Genomic DNA, 13974 nt, shown 5'->3' on the forward strand with positions numbered 1-13974 from the left:
CGCGCATGCACACACACACACACACACACACACACACACACACACACACACACATATATATATATATATATATACACACATATATATCTGTGTAAAGGTCGTTATAGAAGTCTATGAAAGTCTCCGATTTTTATGCCGCTGCTATATTGTCAACTCTACGGTCGACAATCACATCCCGTGAATGCTCGCTCCACATGGCGACGTCTTTGTCCTTGGTGTCATAGGAGCCTATAACCGAGGTGCATAAAGTGCCTTATGAAGTATTATCGAAAAATTATGCGCCACTCAAACGTTCCTGGGGCCGCTTTTCAAAGCCATCGAGAGAAAATAAAAATCAGCAGCACGCTGGGGTCACGGACGCTGCGCGAGCGCCCCCAATAATCTCGTTTGCGAGTTTACGAACGCGCGCATTTATTTTCGGTCTCATGCGGGCTTTTATTCACAATTCTCCTGATTTACTGCCTAAATTTTCCGTCACAGCCGAACGGACCGCCTTTATTTCACATTTTTGTGCGTCGGTGTGAAAGGGTTGAGAGCCAACGGAGTCTGAACAGTCCTCGCCGCGGGCAGGCGACGCCCTTTCAGCCCGCATGAAAGCGCGTCTCTGTGCCTCGCCCGGCCCGCAACCGTCGGCAAAGTGTCGCGGCCTGTCACGTAGCATGACAAACCGCAGCCGGCCCTTGTCAAGCGATGTCCGCTTTCGAGCACCTGTCATTGAACATGGTAATGCGAGCAAAATTGCCCCCTTACGAGAATCCGCAGAAAAGTCCGTAATTATGCAAGTTTGGCCGAACGGGAGTGCATTGTACGACGATGTAAACATGGGTAGATTCAATGCGCGAACCGTGTTGTTATCACACTGGCTCGGCTGTGCGTGCATTTGTGTTACAATATCGGTTCGGTATACTTCTATCGAATTATATTCCCCAAATTGATACACTCTGCGTAGCCGACTACGGGCCGCGCTGTGTTAGTTTAAAACACGTCAAAACTCAAGGGAACGATAACCCTCGTGCGACAAGACGTGCCTTGTTTATTTCTCACTATTGTCGTCTGCTCTCGCTCTGTGTAGCGCTCGGGAGAAAAGCCGCTCGAGTATAGCGTTCTCAATAGTCAATGCCGACGCTGCTGGCAAGAGTTATTTGATAGAATATGGTAATTGGGTGTATACGCTGAGTGGAGGAGTTGACTTGTTATAATCAATCGCGCTGCATATGTGCCATAAAACACCCACGTTGCTAACTCGTGGTTGAAAGCGCAACAGCGTTCGTGTGTTTTTTACGCTTTGCGATTTGTGCGCTTTATTCGGCTATAATATGATCGAGACGAGATATACGCGATGGATTTTAGTAAACATCGTGCTGTATCACAAACAGGTCACCCGAACGATTGACAATGAATACACCATGCATCCGACATAGTTCGGCGACGCTTTCTAACGACACACACGGTTACCGTCGCGTAGTTTGTTATTCAGGAGCGAAACACTGATAATTAGGATTCTCACACAAACTACGCGGCACGTTTTTATGGTAATCTTCGCCGTGATCTATGTTTGGTGTCCCGGGGGCATTTCGCGTTGTCTAGACACGCGTAGTGCGTCCCAGACGAAGCCAGGCTGCGGATGGTAACGGTCGGAACGTCAATCGGTTGAAAAGATGTGTCACACGATATTCTGCGCGTCTGCTTTTATGCGCGTCTAGTCGGTGAAAAATGATTGCGTATGCGGAAACATTTTCTATAGTTTTCGTTTTGCCCCGTTACTGTCTCATCGTTATCTGCTTATGCATGCACGCCTCCTCTCTCTCTCTCTCTCCTTATCTTTGACTGCTCGCTTCTCATCTCGATCTCTGTTTTTGCCATTTATCTCTATCGCCTCCGTGTTTCGTTTTGAGCGCATGTATGCTTAAAACACTTTTACATTTTTCATTGAATTTCGTACTGATCGTTAATTTCGCTCCATTTTAGGTAAAACGTGAGTTCGGTTGCTACGATGATATTGAGGAAGTGGACGGCGAAGACGTCCGTCATTGCAATTGGATACGCTTCCTTCATACATCAACAGACGTCCAGGCGATCAACACAGTCGGGGTACGTCCGATTGACGGGGTCTAGATTGCCTATTAGAATATGCGATTTGCGATAGATAAAACCTGACAATACCCGCACCCTGTTCTCAAGAACATCCTATATAGTTATGGCTTTCATAAGTCTGAGACTTCGCAATTTTTGCGCCACGCGTCATGTACGATGAATACGAAACCTTAGACCTACGATTCCATAACTTCCTGGCAACGGGCGTCTGAATAATCAGAACAAAAACGCCGACACTATCAACTTTCGCCGCACTATCAACCCTAAACATTTTACGTGTTTTCTTTTAGATGAAGTTTGACGGGGAGACGATATACGTGGTCGTCAAGGAGCTCCGCCCAAACACAGAACTAGTCGCCTTCCTTGACATTGCCAAGCCGGTGAGCGGGTCGCTCGACGATCTGAAGATGTCACCACCCATCCCCGTAAAAGAATCGGACGAAGAAGATCCAGAAGTCACGGCTATTTGCCGCGACGACGACGGCAGCAGCGCTAAGGTTGCAGCAACGGAGAGCATCGCGGTCGGGGAGGTATCGGAGGCGGTGAAGCCCGTCTCTCAATGGCCGCAGAGGAAGCTGCGCGAGGCGTCACTTCTGGAGGCGATGGAGGCGATGTACGATAACATTGACATGCGCGACCTCCGGTCCTCGTCGTCGTCGTCATCGGCAGCGTCGTACCGCAAGAGTAGTTCTGATGCGAAGGTCTGCAGGTTGGCGTACTCCCCGAAGCCGATCGTCGGAAGCCTCGAGAATCATCAGAAGCATGGCGACATCAAGCGACCAATCGCCGTCGCTCTGCCGCAAATCGAAGACGTGGATCGTCGGCGCAGTGGCGACCAGCCTCCCCGCAAGTCCCTGTCATCAGGCCAGCTAATCACCAGCCAAGCGCAGCTAAGGCCACAGTCCACAACGTCGAGCGATAAATCACAGGCTCACCGGCCGCCTGTCACGCTGGCATCGCCCGCGATTCGCCCGGTAATCCCCGAGGGATCGAACCAGCAGCGCGGGATACCTCTATCGCCGCCGATGAAACCCGTGCCAGTGCGTTCCAATCTGCGTACACCACCTCACGCCGCCAAGGAGACCAGCAGCATATTCCCGCACTATCCCGTCGCGCACTGGGGTTCGTTTCCTGGAAGGTTCCCGCCGCAATGCTTCCCGGGATATTTCTACGCGTCGCCGATGACGCGCATGCGCGTGGATGGCGCGGGGCATGCTAAAACATGTAAGAGCTAATCTCGAGATCTTATTCTCAAGAATTGGGATAACCGATGGATTTATATAACGTACATGGGAGCTAGTAGCGATTGTGATCTTATTTCCTCGTCGTGTTCCAGTAAGTGAAAATACACTGATGGAACGGCATTTCTAACTGAGCCTGCTTAACATTATCACGAATCACTAAATAATAATAAAATACATACTGGCAGAATCAACAGCGAGAATAAATAACAGCATTTCTATTAATACACACGAAACAACATTATTTCGAACATTTCCGTTATTTTCTTCGCAGACGACCAAGCGCCGTTGCTCGATCTTCCCCTCGCTCGCAGTCTGGATACACCTCCCTCCGACCACGACGATTCCGCTAGTCAGAGGTCGCCCCTAGGTAGCGAGCACTCGTCAGACAGCGTCAATATAGCATCTCCTAGGGCTTTTACTGCAAAGGTAGGTCATCATTCTACGTGGGCTGCTATCTCGCCTGTATGATCGCTCCCCGTAACAATACCAGCGATGATATTTGTGATACTGGTGATGATATTCGACTTAGACGGACCCCGAATAAAAGTCTCGCGACCACTGTACGCTACCTTCAAAGTAGCCCCAGCGATAAGGAGAATCACGATGACCTAGTTTTATTTTTAATATACCGGTCGTGTAGAATAACTGGCGGAAGCAAGCCAGTCAACGTAACGCAGGTTGGCTCCTTGAAGCATTGACAACTATTATAGCAGACGATCGCCACGTATACACACACCGCTAATTATATTCGCATGCATGTACGCGCTTTACCTCTGTCAACTTTATAAACTCAACTTTGACACCATTCTGGCCGAGCTAACCAGTAATTTGTCGATACATGATTCAGTGGCGCGGTCGGGTTGTGTCATTCGAGCAAGTGAGTCACCCGTGCAACACCTATCAAGAACAGTTTTGATGCAGTTGTTAACAAAACCTCTTTCGCTCGTCGCAAACAACACTCGTCTACAGTTGTAGTCCGCAAAGTGGTGGGAATTTTTTTTGAATTTATAGGCGTACGTACTACGCACTATAGCGAGGGAAGTATTCGGACATACGCCGAAACTACCTATCCATTATCCCGTATTAAAACCAGTTTGGGGCACGATAGCATCTCCCGTTCCCTGCTGTTATTATGTCACGGTCAGCTGCCATTACGCAAACCCGCACAGGGTTGAAGTCGGGGAATAAGTGTAGCGCGTTCGAAAAATTTCCGTCGGCAAGAAAACGAGCTAGAAACCAAAAAGAACAAAGCTATCTTTATACGGTTACGCTAGCATCACGAGTAGTATGCACGGTAGGAACGGTGATGTAAGTTTATGGACCAAGCCTAATCGATTCGAGGTGCAACAGAAAATTAGAATGAGCATAATTTTTTTTAATTTCTTCGATTAAATCATAACATTAGTAATCCATGAACGCATAAGTGTAAAAGCTTCTAATACCCAAATTAATGCAGTAAGTTATAAACGGCGCACGACAGACGGACGGGCAGACAGATAGGCAGGTCGATCAGACAGTTATAGAGACGCAATATAGCGTGATGGCCATACGTGAACCCTTGCATGGTTACACGTAAAAATACGCGGTTGCACGCACTTGTCAGTTCTATCAACGAGTAGTAAGCGGTTGCTTGCGTTGTATTGCCCGAGGCAGGTTCTGTGTGTGTATGGGGGGGAGGGGGGGTGATATGCGTACGTATAACTCGTAGTTTTCTTGTTGTTTACGAAACGGCGTCCTAGTTTTCTGACTGTTTTGAGGCGGTCGCCTTACAACCGTAATTAGATGGTGGAAGTCAATGCCGCTCGTATAATATTAGCATAGTATTACGCGCCCTAACCGCATTGCTTGCACGCGATGTGAAACTGCGCCATTTACTACGAAAAGTTTATTTGCGTCGTCATCTTCGCAATAGCCAAACGCTTTGTCGTGTCTTGATTTGTCTCAGAGTCTATTTTATTCACTCTAGTCACGCGTGCAGACGCGTACGCCGGCAGCGCCCCCTAGGAAACGGAAGCGCAACATGCTACCCTGTGACGTATGCGGTAAAGAGTTTGATCGACCGTCCCTTCTACGCAGGCACATGCGGACTCATACAGGTAAGGAAAATCACAGTTATGCTAAGTGAAATAATTGCATTAATAAAATTACAACGAGCACGCGATTTCCGACAGGCTTTTCTTCTTCTCCTATATTATATTTATGTATATTAATATTATATAATATATATATATATATATATATTATACATACATACATACATGTAGATATATGTCATTCTTTGTATATTATAGCTAATTTTAATAAAATTACAATGAGCAGGCGATGGGAGACAATTAACAGACTTTTTCTCCCACGATCTTCTGTACTACCACACAATTATGACTGTTATGCCATACACTATAATTTCACTAATGGTTACATTTGCATTTGTAGGCGAGAAGCCGCACGAATGTGACGTGTGCGGAAAGAGCTTCAGCACATCCTCCTCCCTGAACACGCACAGGAGAATCCACAGCGGGGAGAAGCCCCATCAGTGCCAAGTGTGTGGCAAGCGTTTCACAGCCTCCTCCAATCTATACTACCATCGTATGACGCATGAGAAGGTATTATACGAATAGTGCAGCTTTCTTAATTTAGTTATAGCAAAGAGCCTATATTGATATATCAATATAGGCTCTTTGGTTATAGTAAAAATAATATTTCGGTGAGACAGTTTCAGGACAGCAAATAATTATCTAATAAATGCGCGAATCATTATGTATTTGTATCATCGATTGTAACCATCGTATGACATCGAATAAATGTTTCTACGCGATAGAAACAATAACTAACAATGGAAATGCGAACAGTCAGAATGATGGTAACAACCGCTAATAACCCCTGCCCATTATAACCGCAATATGATCCATTATGAATAACTCAATACTTGATTTACTCTTCAGGAAAAACCGCATAAGTGCACCTTGTGCTCCAAGTCATTTCCCACGCCCGGCGACCTCAAGTCTCATATGTACATACATAACGGATCGTGGCCGTTCAAATGTCACATATGTCACCGAGGCTTCAGCAAGCAGACGAACCTGAAAAATCACATTTTCCTTCACACGGGTAAGGAACCAATTAAGGTCGATTATGGCCACGTATAGCATGTACTGTTAGTCAATATTCCTTCTTGTGTATGTGCACAAGCATTCGCCGTGTTGACGTGGTTGTGAGTTGATACTCTGAACACGCGGAACCATATTTGTTTCCGCAGTTTACGCGGTTGGTCTAACTAATCGCCGACATCTTCTAAACTATAGATACTAATTAGTGCTTGCTTTGTCTTTGCAGGTGATAAGCCTCACATGTGTCACCTGTGCAATAAACGCTTTGCGCTGGCTTGCAATCTTCGCTCACATATGAAAACTCACGAAGGTAAGTGTCAGTTGACGAATCTTGGCTTCGATATGAATAATTATTTAGTCTATACTAACTTTATAATTCCATGCTCCAAAGTCATTGCGGCTGTGGCTAAGGCAGATCTACTGTCTCTAACATCTACTAACAGTGACTAATACCCAATTTAACATGTCTAATGATTTCGCGTAATTACCCATATAATTATGATTACCAATAATTATAATTAATATAATTTTTTTTAATACATTAAACGCATTATAAACGCAGATAATAGTACAGATACAGATACAGTAATGTACAAAGGAAGTACAATATCACGAAATTTAACTGGTACTATTTTCATCTCCGTAGGCGAAGGACAGAATGAGTGTTACAAGTGCGGCAAGGTATCCCTGTCTTCTTCTGGGAATTTTCTCAACGGATACTGTATTCAGTGCCACCAGAATCTCCCATCGGACCGCATTCACTCTGTCATCCAGTCAACGAAAACCGCAGTAGACATGTCTGCGTAAAGAAAGTTTTTGAAGGCGACTCATGGCAAAGCATATTATAGGCCTATACATGAGTGGAATTATCAGTGAATTTCCACAAAAGGGTATGTGGAGCGGAAGGCAGCGGCGCCCATGACGAATATATGTAGCCATGAATATAATTCTCATGTGACGTTTCATGAAATTAGAATTCGTATATACGACCAAGTTGTTTATGAATATCATTTATACTGTCGTATCGATGTAATCGTGATATTGACTTGCCCGTGACAGCGTTTGGTCCTTTTTAGTCAGTGATATTTGGATAAAAATGTTAGAACGTGAAGAAATCTATGCAACAGTACGTCATGCTCAAATTGTACAGATGTATTGCTCAATTTTAAACTGATAGCCTTAAAGGCAAGGACGAAGAAACGACTAGAGTTCGTAATGGATTATTTGTATAAATTATGTTATTCTCGAATATATTGTTTAGATTAGTGGATAATGGCCTATGTTATCAAATACCTCATGGTGTAAAACAAGTACACAGGTTGCCACTATATATATTTGTAGATGTATTTGCAGGCGTAAACGAGCAGACATATACGCGTTCTGGTGAGATTATGTACTGAAGGGGTTTCTTAGTCTTGAACTACACGGGAAACCAGTTATGTTGCTCGGATCAAGCCTGTATACGTTTTTGGGGAAAATGTACCCAATATGTAAGATATTTAGGGGGCACGCTGGCTAAATCACATATAAATAGGCTCCCAAAAAGAACCATGGAAAGCTGCAGACCCTTACAACGGGGTTTATTAGAGGTTTTGGGTCAGTAGCCATGACGGGCAGGCGATTAAAAAGCCATGCATTTTACCTATTCGTTTAACCCTTTTCTTTTCGTTGCAAAGTAGCTCAAAGGCAAAACTCCATGTCGCACAAAACACAGCCGTTCTTAGAGCCATTCAACGGATTTCAGCGCAACTTTGCCCAACTATCAAGCGCCATTTCCACAAGAATTCTCATATTTCACCGCCTGGCTGCGTTCCCAGTGTGTGCTTTCAAATTTGAAAATGCAGAGTAAAGCTACCGCACAATGCGTGGCTGAAAATGGAAAGGCGCATGCCTGAACAGCTTGGGGCAGTTTTTTTATAAAGTACCTCACAAGCATGTAAATTTCACGTCTAGTCAGCTAGAAACGCTCTCGAGCAGGTGTTCGGAGCGCAATTCTATACTTTCTGGGTAATTTCTTGTCGTCGGGTCTAATATAACCACTTCAATTTAAGCAGCTCAACAGCGAGCGAGAGAGAGAGAGGGGGGGGGGAAATTACCCATACAAAATGTCACACTAGTTTTTTTTCGAGAGAAGGTAAAATGAATCTCCTCTTTAAAGTTTTGAATTAATATATTATAATATGTTGTTGTAAACTGTTGTGGGGGATCGTGAGTCGATGCAGGTGTGGGTTTTTAAGTACTAATATTGGTGTTCGGGTAACGTGTACGGGTCACGGAGGTTGGGGGCTTCCATATATATACGCTATTTTACTAGTTTATCTACCTCTAATTCTACCTCAAATTAGTCTCCACACTTGTAAATGGTTGAGTGTTATTGCTTAGCTATGAAGACCATTATATATGAGATATGCGTGCAGTGTCGGTCAATGTGCTAAGTGAATATAAGTGGACACAGCGCCAAGACACGCGAATACAGTTTAGAAATAAGCAATAACAATTCTTCTCTCAGGGTAGATGTTGTGGATTAGACAATTATCTATGGGATATGGTATATTAAAATGTGGATTTAATCTATTGGGGTCTTATTTTTAAGAGATGTACACCATGCACTGTATGTATTCAATGGAATTGTCGCTGTTATTATCATAAAGCGTTATATATGTTGTAGTATGTGTCCTGAGTATATGCACGCACCATCTCTCACTTTCACCCCCGTGCGTCTATTGATTAGGCGTGCTTGTATGTATTTGTAATCGACTGTGTGGCATTATGGAACTATTATATTATATTATACCTCAACACTTTCCCGTATCGGTTGCGTTCATTTCCCTTATTATTATTAGATACAAAATGTACTGTTACTAAAACAAATCGTACGCGAAGTTATATCAACTTCATGGAACATGTTACAACGTATAACGTGTCACATGATTTCCATAAGGGCCTCAATAATTTCATCACGTTAACTTGTCTGCAAGCATTAAGAATAGGCGAGCATAGCAAAAATCAGGTATTACCCTTGCCTTATGAAAACTTGTTGGGACCTGCTACGCTAATCGTATCACCGCAAATATCGTCTACGTGTAAGCATGATGTTTGTCAAGATCCATTGCCATCTTCTTTGCCAACATTTATGCGCAGAATCTTCGTAGAGCTATGCAGATGATCAATAGAAGTTGAAACGAAGATAAAGTCGAGTTTGTTATATCGACATACTTTATTTTTGTGACCAAACATGATGTTATTGACGAAATAAACACGTAAAACTGTGTAAGCATTCATTTGTTGATACTTACTTGTTGCTCTTACTTGTTTGTCTGTAACAAAGAGTTCGATGTGTTTCGTATTAACTATGTAATTTTTTTTTTACTAATTACTTAATTAGTATAGTACTACTTAATTAATGTAATTACTATAATTACGATCTCATTTCACGTGATGCGAGTTAGCAAAGAGTCAGATAAGACTGATACACCGACAACGTTTTATTTAAAAATGATTAAGAACATGGTCATGTTTCAGTAATCACGATATAATGATGTATTATTCTCAATGTTCAACTCATAATAACTGATAATAATATAAATACTCGCCGGTTTATTTTAGAAGGAAAGTATTCAACTTAATCTTTATGTTTACCCCCACACACTCGCCAGTATTTTACATAATGTTCCGTGTTTTGCGTAGAATACTCTCTGCATATCAATGGTAATAACATTATTGAGAGGTATTCTTGCTATTTTATCAAATCAATGTGTATTTAAATGCATGCCCTATTTAGTTGTGGTGCAGCTGGCAATACGCTGGTGCCTTGTCTGGACTGGTATATTGTATAGTGGCACCATCTAGTGGGTGCTCGCGATTAGGAAGTTTATTAGAAAATATTAAAACTAGCAGCTGATTTCACAGCCTGCAATTGGATGCAATTTAGTGCAATAGTTGCGCAAGAAAGCTATATATTTATAGAATAGGGGTAATAATGGAGAAAGAATGCATCTCTGCTGCATCACTAGGAGAATAAGGAGGGTAGCGTTTAGTTGCACTATTGAGCTAATATTAAAAATAACAACTATATCAAGAGCTTATAAAGAAGGTATATTTTTCTTCTCTTCTCCTTCTTTATACGCTCTTGACTATATGCATAACTGAAAGAACCGGACGCCTAAATCCACGAATCTGCGTATAGTGATGAATAGATTAATTACTTCACCCGCCCAACCTACATCTAATAATCGTGACACAAGTCAAACCGAACCGACATGGAGTTACTCAGTACATTTTCTAACCTTGAATGTACACCGCACATACACTCATGCATTAAGGTGGACAATGAACCTGAATTTCCCTATCAACCCGCGTATAGTCAGCAAGCTGCTACGCTCTGACAGAAGTTATTTTCCATGAAGCAGAGATGTTATCATGTGCGTGCAATTGGTCAGAAGCGGCAGAGTTTGATAAAATTGTGTATTTAAAAAGGAGAAGACATATTCAGAAAGAGTTTTCCATAAAAAAATGTACAACGCTACGCCTCCCTTATGGAATAACAGAAGCCCAATTATCTCAACATCTTGATCACCCACAACGCCGAATAAAATTATTCATGTTCTCTGCTGACGTTGGTCGGCGCTAGTGTCGCGCATGAGAAGTAGCGTATGGCGTTAAACTAAATATATTCGCATCACTGCGTTGTCGCTAACTCATTTTCCAAGCAGGGGTAACGCCTCGGGCAGTTTGCGTTCTGGACTGTTGACCGTTGGCAGTTCGCCATTGCCGCTGCCAAAGTCTGGTAACTGCCCCCCCCCCCTTCGCTAGCTACCGCCCAGCAGGTGGCGCTTACGAAATTTGGGCGCAGCCAGAGCAATACATGTAAATGATCTCGTTTCATACACGCATCGTATACACCAATTTATATAGCTATGTATGTCTAGTACGTAGAGCTACCGGATTTTATAAATGTAGCAGCCAACAAACATGTCACACGGGGATGTTAGAAAACTCATTCAATCTACTTTGGGTCAGTCGATGGGTTGTCGGGTCTTTTTGTGAACGTCGTCTTACATCCCCTCCACTGCACACACCAGCAGAGACAAAGTAATATCTTGGCAACCGTGTTCTGTAGGTCTTTCGTGTGGTTTCTTTCGAGATAATATCATCAACCCTAAAACTCGATCCTTCTCTATCCGGCATGACTCCTTAGAAACACGGTTCCCTTTGTTATCTGAGTGATTTTGGCTCGTTTTCTTTTTATTTTCCCCTTCCCTCTTATTAGTGACTTCCTGCCTACCTAGTCGTTTTTCATTACAAATATATGATACCATCGGAGAAACAGCTTCTGAGTTATGAGTAATCCACGCTATAAACCATTTTATCGTGTAACGTGTGCGGAGGGTGTTATTACGTAAAATGCATGCCCTAAGCCCGCAGTTAATGCCTAATGAATATTGAAATTGTCTTCTTTTTAGTATGCGTAAAATTATGTTACAAGTAGGTATGTGCAAACGTTGTGTTACGAAAAATATTCTTAAAAATAAAAGATCAAAGGCAAATTATTAGGCCAATCGACTGTTAAAGTGTAGCTTTGCCTGCAACTTTCCATGCAAGCCTTAGTATGTATATTGTCCCCTTTTCTGTTCTAGTCTAAGGAAAAAGTAATGCCTGTCAAGTGAAGTCGACTGGCAATTTGCAATGGGGCGACCATCAGTTTCGGATGCATGATATCAAGAACACATTAAACATCGATAATATACGAATATATAATAATATATACACACGACACCACACACACACACACGACCACACACACACACACACACACACACACACATCACGTTCGCACACACAGCACACACACACACACACACACACACACACAGCATTTGACACACATCACACACACACACACACACACACACACAGCACAGCTATATATATATAGTATATAATATATATATATATATATAGAAAGATAGCGAAGAGAGTCAGAGAAAATGCGAGAGAGAGAGAGAGCACCGAGAGAGATATATATATGAATACAATTATATGCTTGAAATGGGAAAGAGTCGCCGACTCTATCTCTGTCCATGTCATCTTGTAGTATGTTGTAGTGTATTGATGATATTATTGTGTATGTAGTAGATTTTGCTTGAAATTTGAAACCTTTCCTCCAAATGCTTACCGACTCATAGCAGGTTTATTTGTATGTATTGATTGGATATTATTTGTGTATGTAGTTAGATTTTTGCTATGAAAATACGACTTTTCTCTACAGCTACGCACTAATTTAGCAGGAGTAAGATAATAGTAGAAATATCTATATTATCTCCTCCTGCTAATAGTAATGGATTAATAGCAGAATGCATGCAGAAAAAACATGCACCCGTGGCGCCCCTCTATGTGAAAGCGGCAAAGTCTCTACCATCTGCTGTCCATATAATTTGGACCAGCTAATAGTAATAGAAAATGTCGTATGCCATAAGGGCAATAACGTATGCAATAACGTATCACTCCGGAACAAATACACGCTTGCAGGGGGATCTAGAAGGGCGTCGAGGGGTCGGACCCGCCCCGCTTTTTACCACAGAAAAAGGAAAGAAAACATACACATCAGCACGCACGCACGAGCAGCTAACGCACGCACCGCCGCGCAGGCAGCGACACAATCACAAGCCCGGGACACACACACACACACACACACACACACACACACAACACAACACACACACACACATCACACACACACACACACACAACACACACTCGCCCAACACACACACTATGGAGCAGCACAGACACGCACAACACACCACTTCTCTTATTTGTCTCCTATAAAAAAAATCTTGTTTAGCGCTAGTTTTCTGATAAAATTTATCTTATATATATTAAATTCGTTATAAAAACCTAGAATGGGCAAAAAGGGGTCCGCAAGGCGTCCGGTGGACCGGATGTCTGATAAAATTTGTGCAGTTTAGAGCATCAAAAAATTACTGCTCATATGTCTCTCAGCAATGCACCAATTTTTTAAAAAAATCCCAAAGGTTGCCTTCGGCAGCAATTTTAAAACCCAGAAAAAGTAAGCAGGAAAAACTGCCCTTTATTCTTCCTGGACACCACCCCCTTTCAAAAAATCCTCGATCCGCCCTGCTATACTTGTGTGCCAAATGTTGTCTCCGTAAGATTAGATGTGCGATAAATATCACTGGACGGAAGCAATAGCTAAACTGTTCATTCTAAAATTATATTTTTTTTTACCAAATGTAAATTAATAATATGATCACCACTGTCTACACATACATATCCCATAATACTAATACCACTATAATATGTTGGATGTGTGTGGTGTGTTGTGTGTGTGTGTGTGTTGTGTGTGTGATGTGGTGTGTGTGTGTGTGTGTGATGGTGTTGTATGTAGTGTGTGTCGCCGCGAACGCGTGTGAATGTCAGTGTGTGTTGTGTGGGGGGGGGGGGAGCGTGCATAATTGATGATCGTTCATCGATGAGTGGTGTATAATATGAATGGGTGTGTGGGGGGG

General features: G+C 42.8%; 1 protein-coding gene across 1 annotated transcript in view; it reads left to right on the forward strand.

Annotated features, from left to right (window-relative positions):
* Positions 1-9740, forward strand: part of LOC106807108 (zinc finger protein 768-like) — a 27683-nt gene extending 17943 nt beyond the window's left edge. The window contains exons 2-9 of the mRNA XM_014809369.1: positions 1969-2091; positions 2385-3318; positions 3610-3764; positions 5305-5434; positions 5772-5941; positions 6281-6446; positions 6672-6755; positions 7092-9740. Of these exons, the coding sequence (XP_014664855.1) occupies positions 1969-2091; positions 2385-3318; positions 3610-3764; positions 5305-5434; positions 5772-5941; positions 6281-6446; positions 6672-6755; positions 7092-7252 (1923 nt within the window). The 3' untranslated portion in view covers positions 7253-9740. The remainder of the gene's footprint in view (positions 1-1968; positions 2092-2384; positions 3319-3609; positions 3765-5304; positions 5435-5771; positions 5942-6280; positions 6447-6671; positions 6756-7091) is intronic.
* The last annotated feature ends 4234 nt before the right edge of the window (positions 9741-13974 follow it).

The sequence above is a fragment of the Priapulus caudatus genome, unplaced genomic scaffold (assembly GCF_000485595.1).
Source record: "Priapulus caudatus unplaced genomic scaffold, Priapulus_caudatus-5.0.1 Scaffold10, whole genome shotgun sequence".
In the NCBI taxonomy this organism is placed as follows: domain Eukaryota; kingdom Metazoa; phylum Priapulida; class Priapulimorpha; order Priapulimorphida; family Priapulidae; genus Priapulus; species Priapulus caudatus.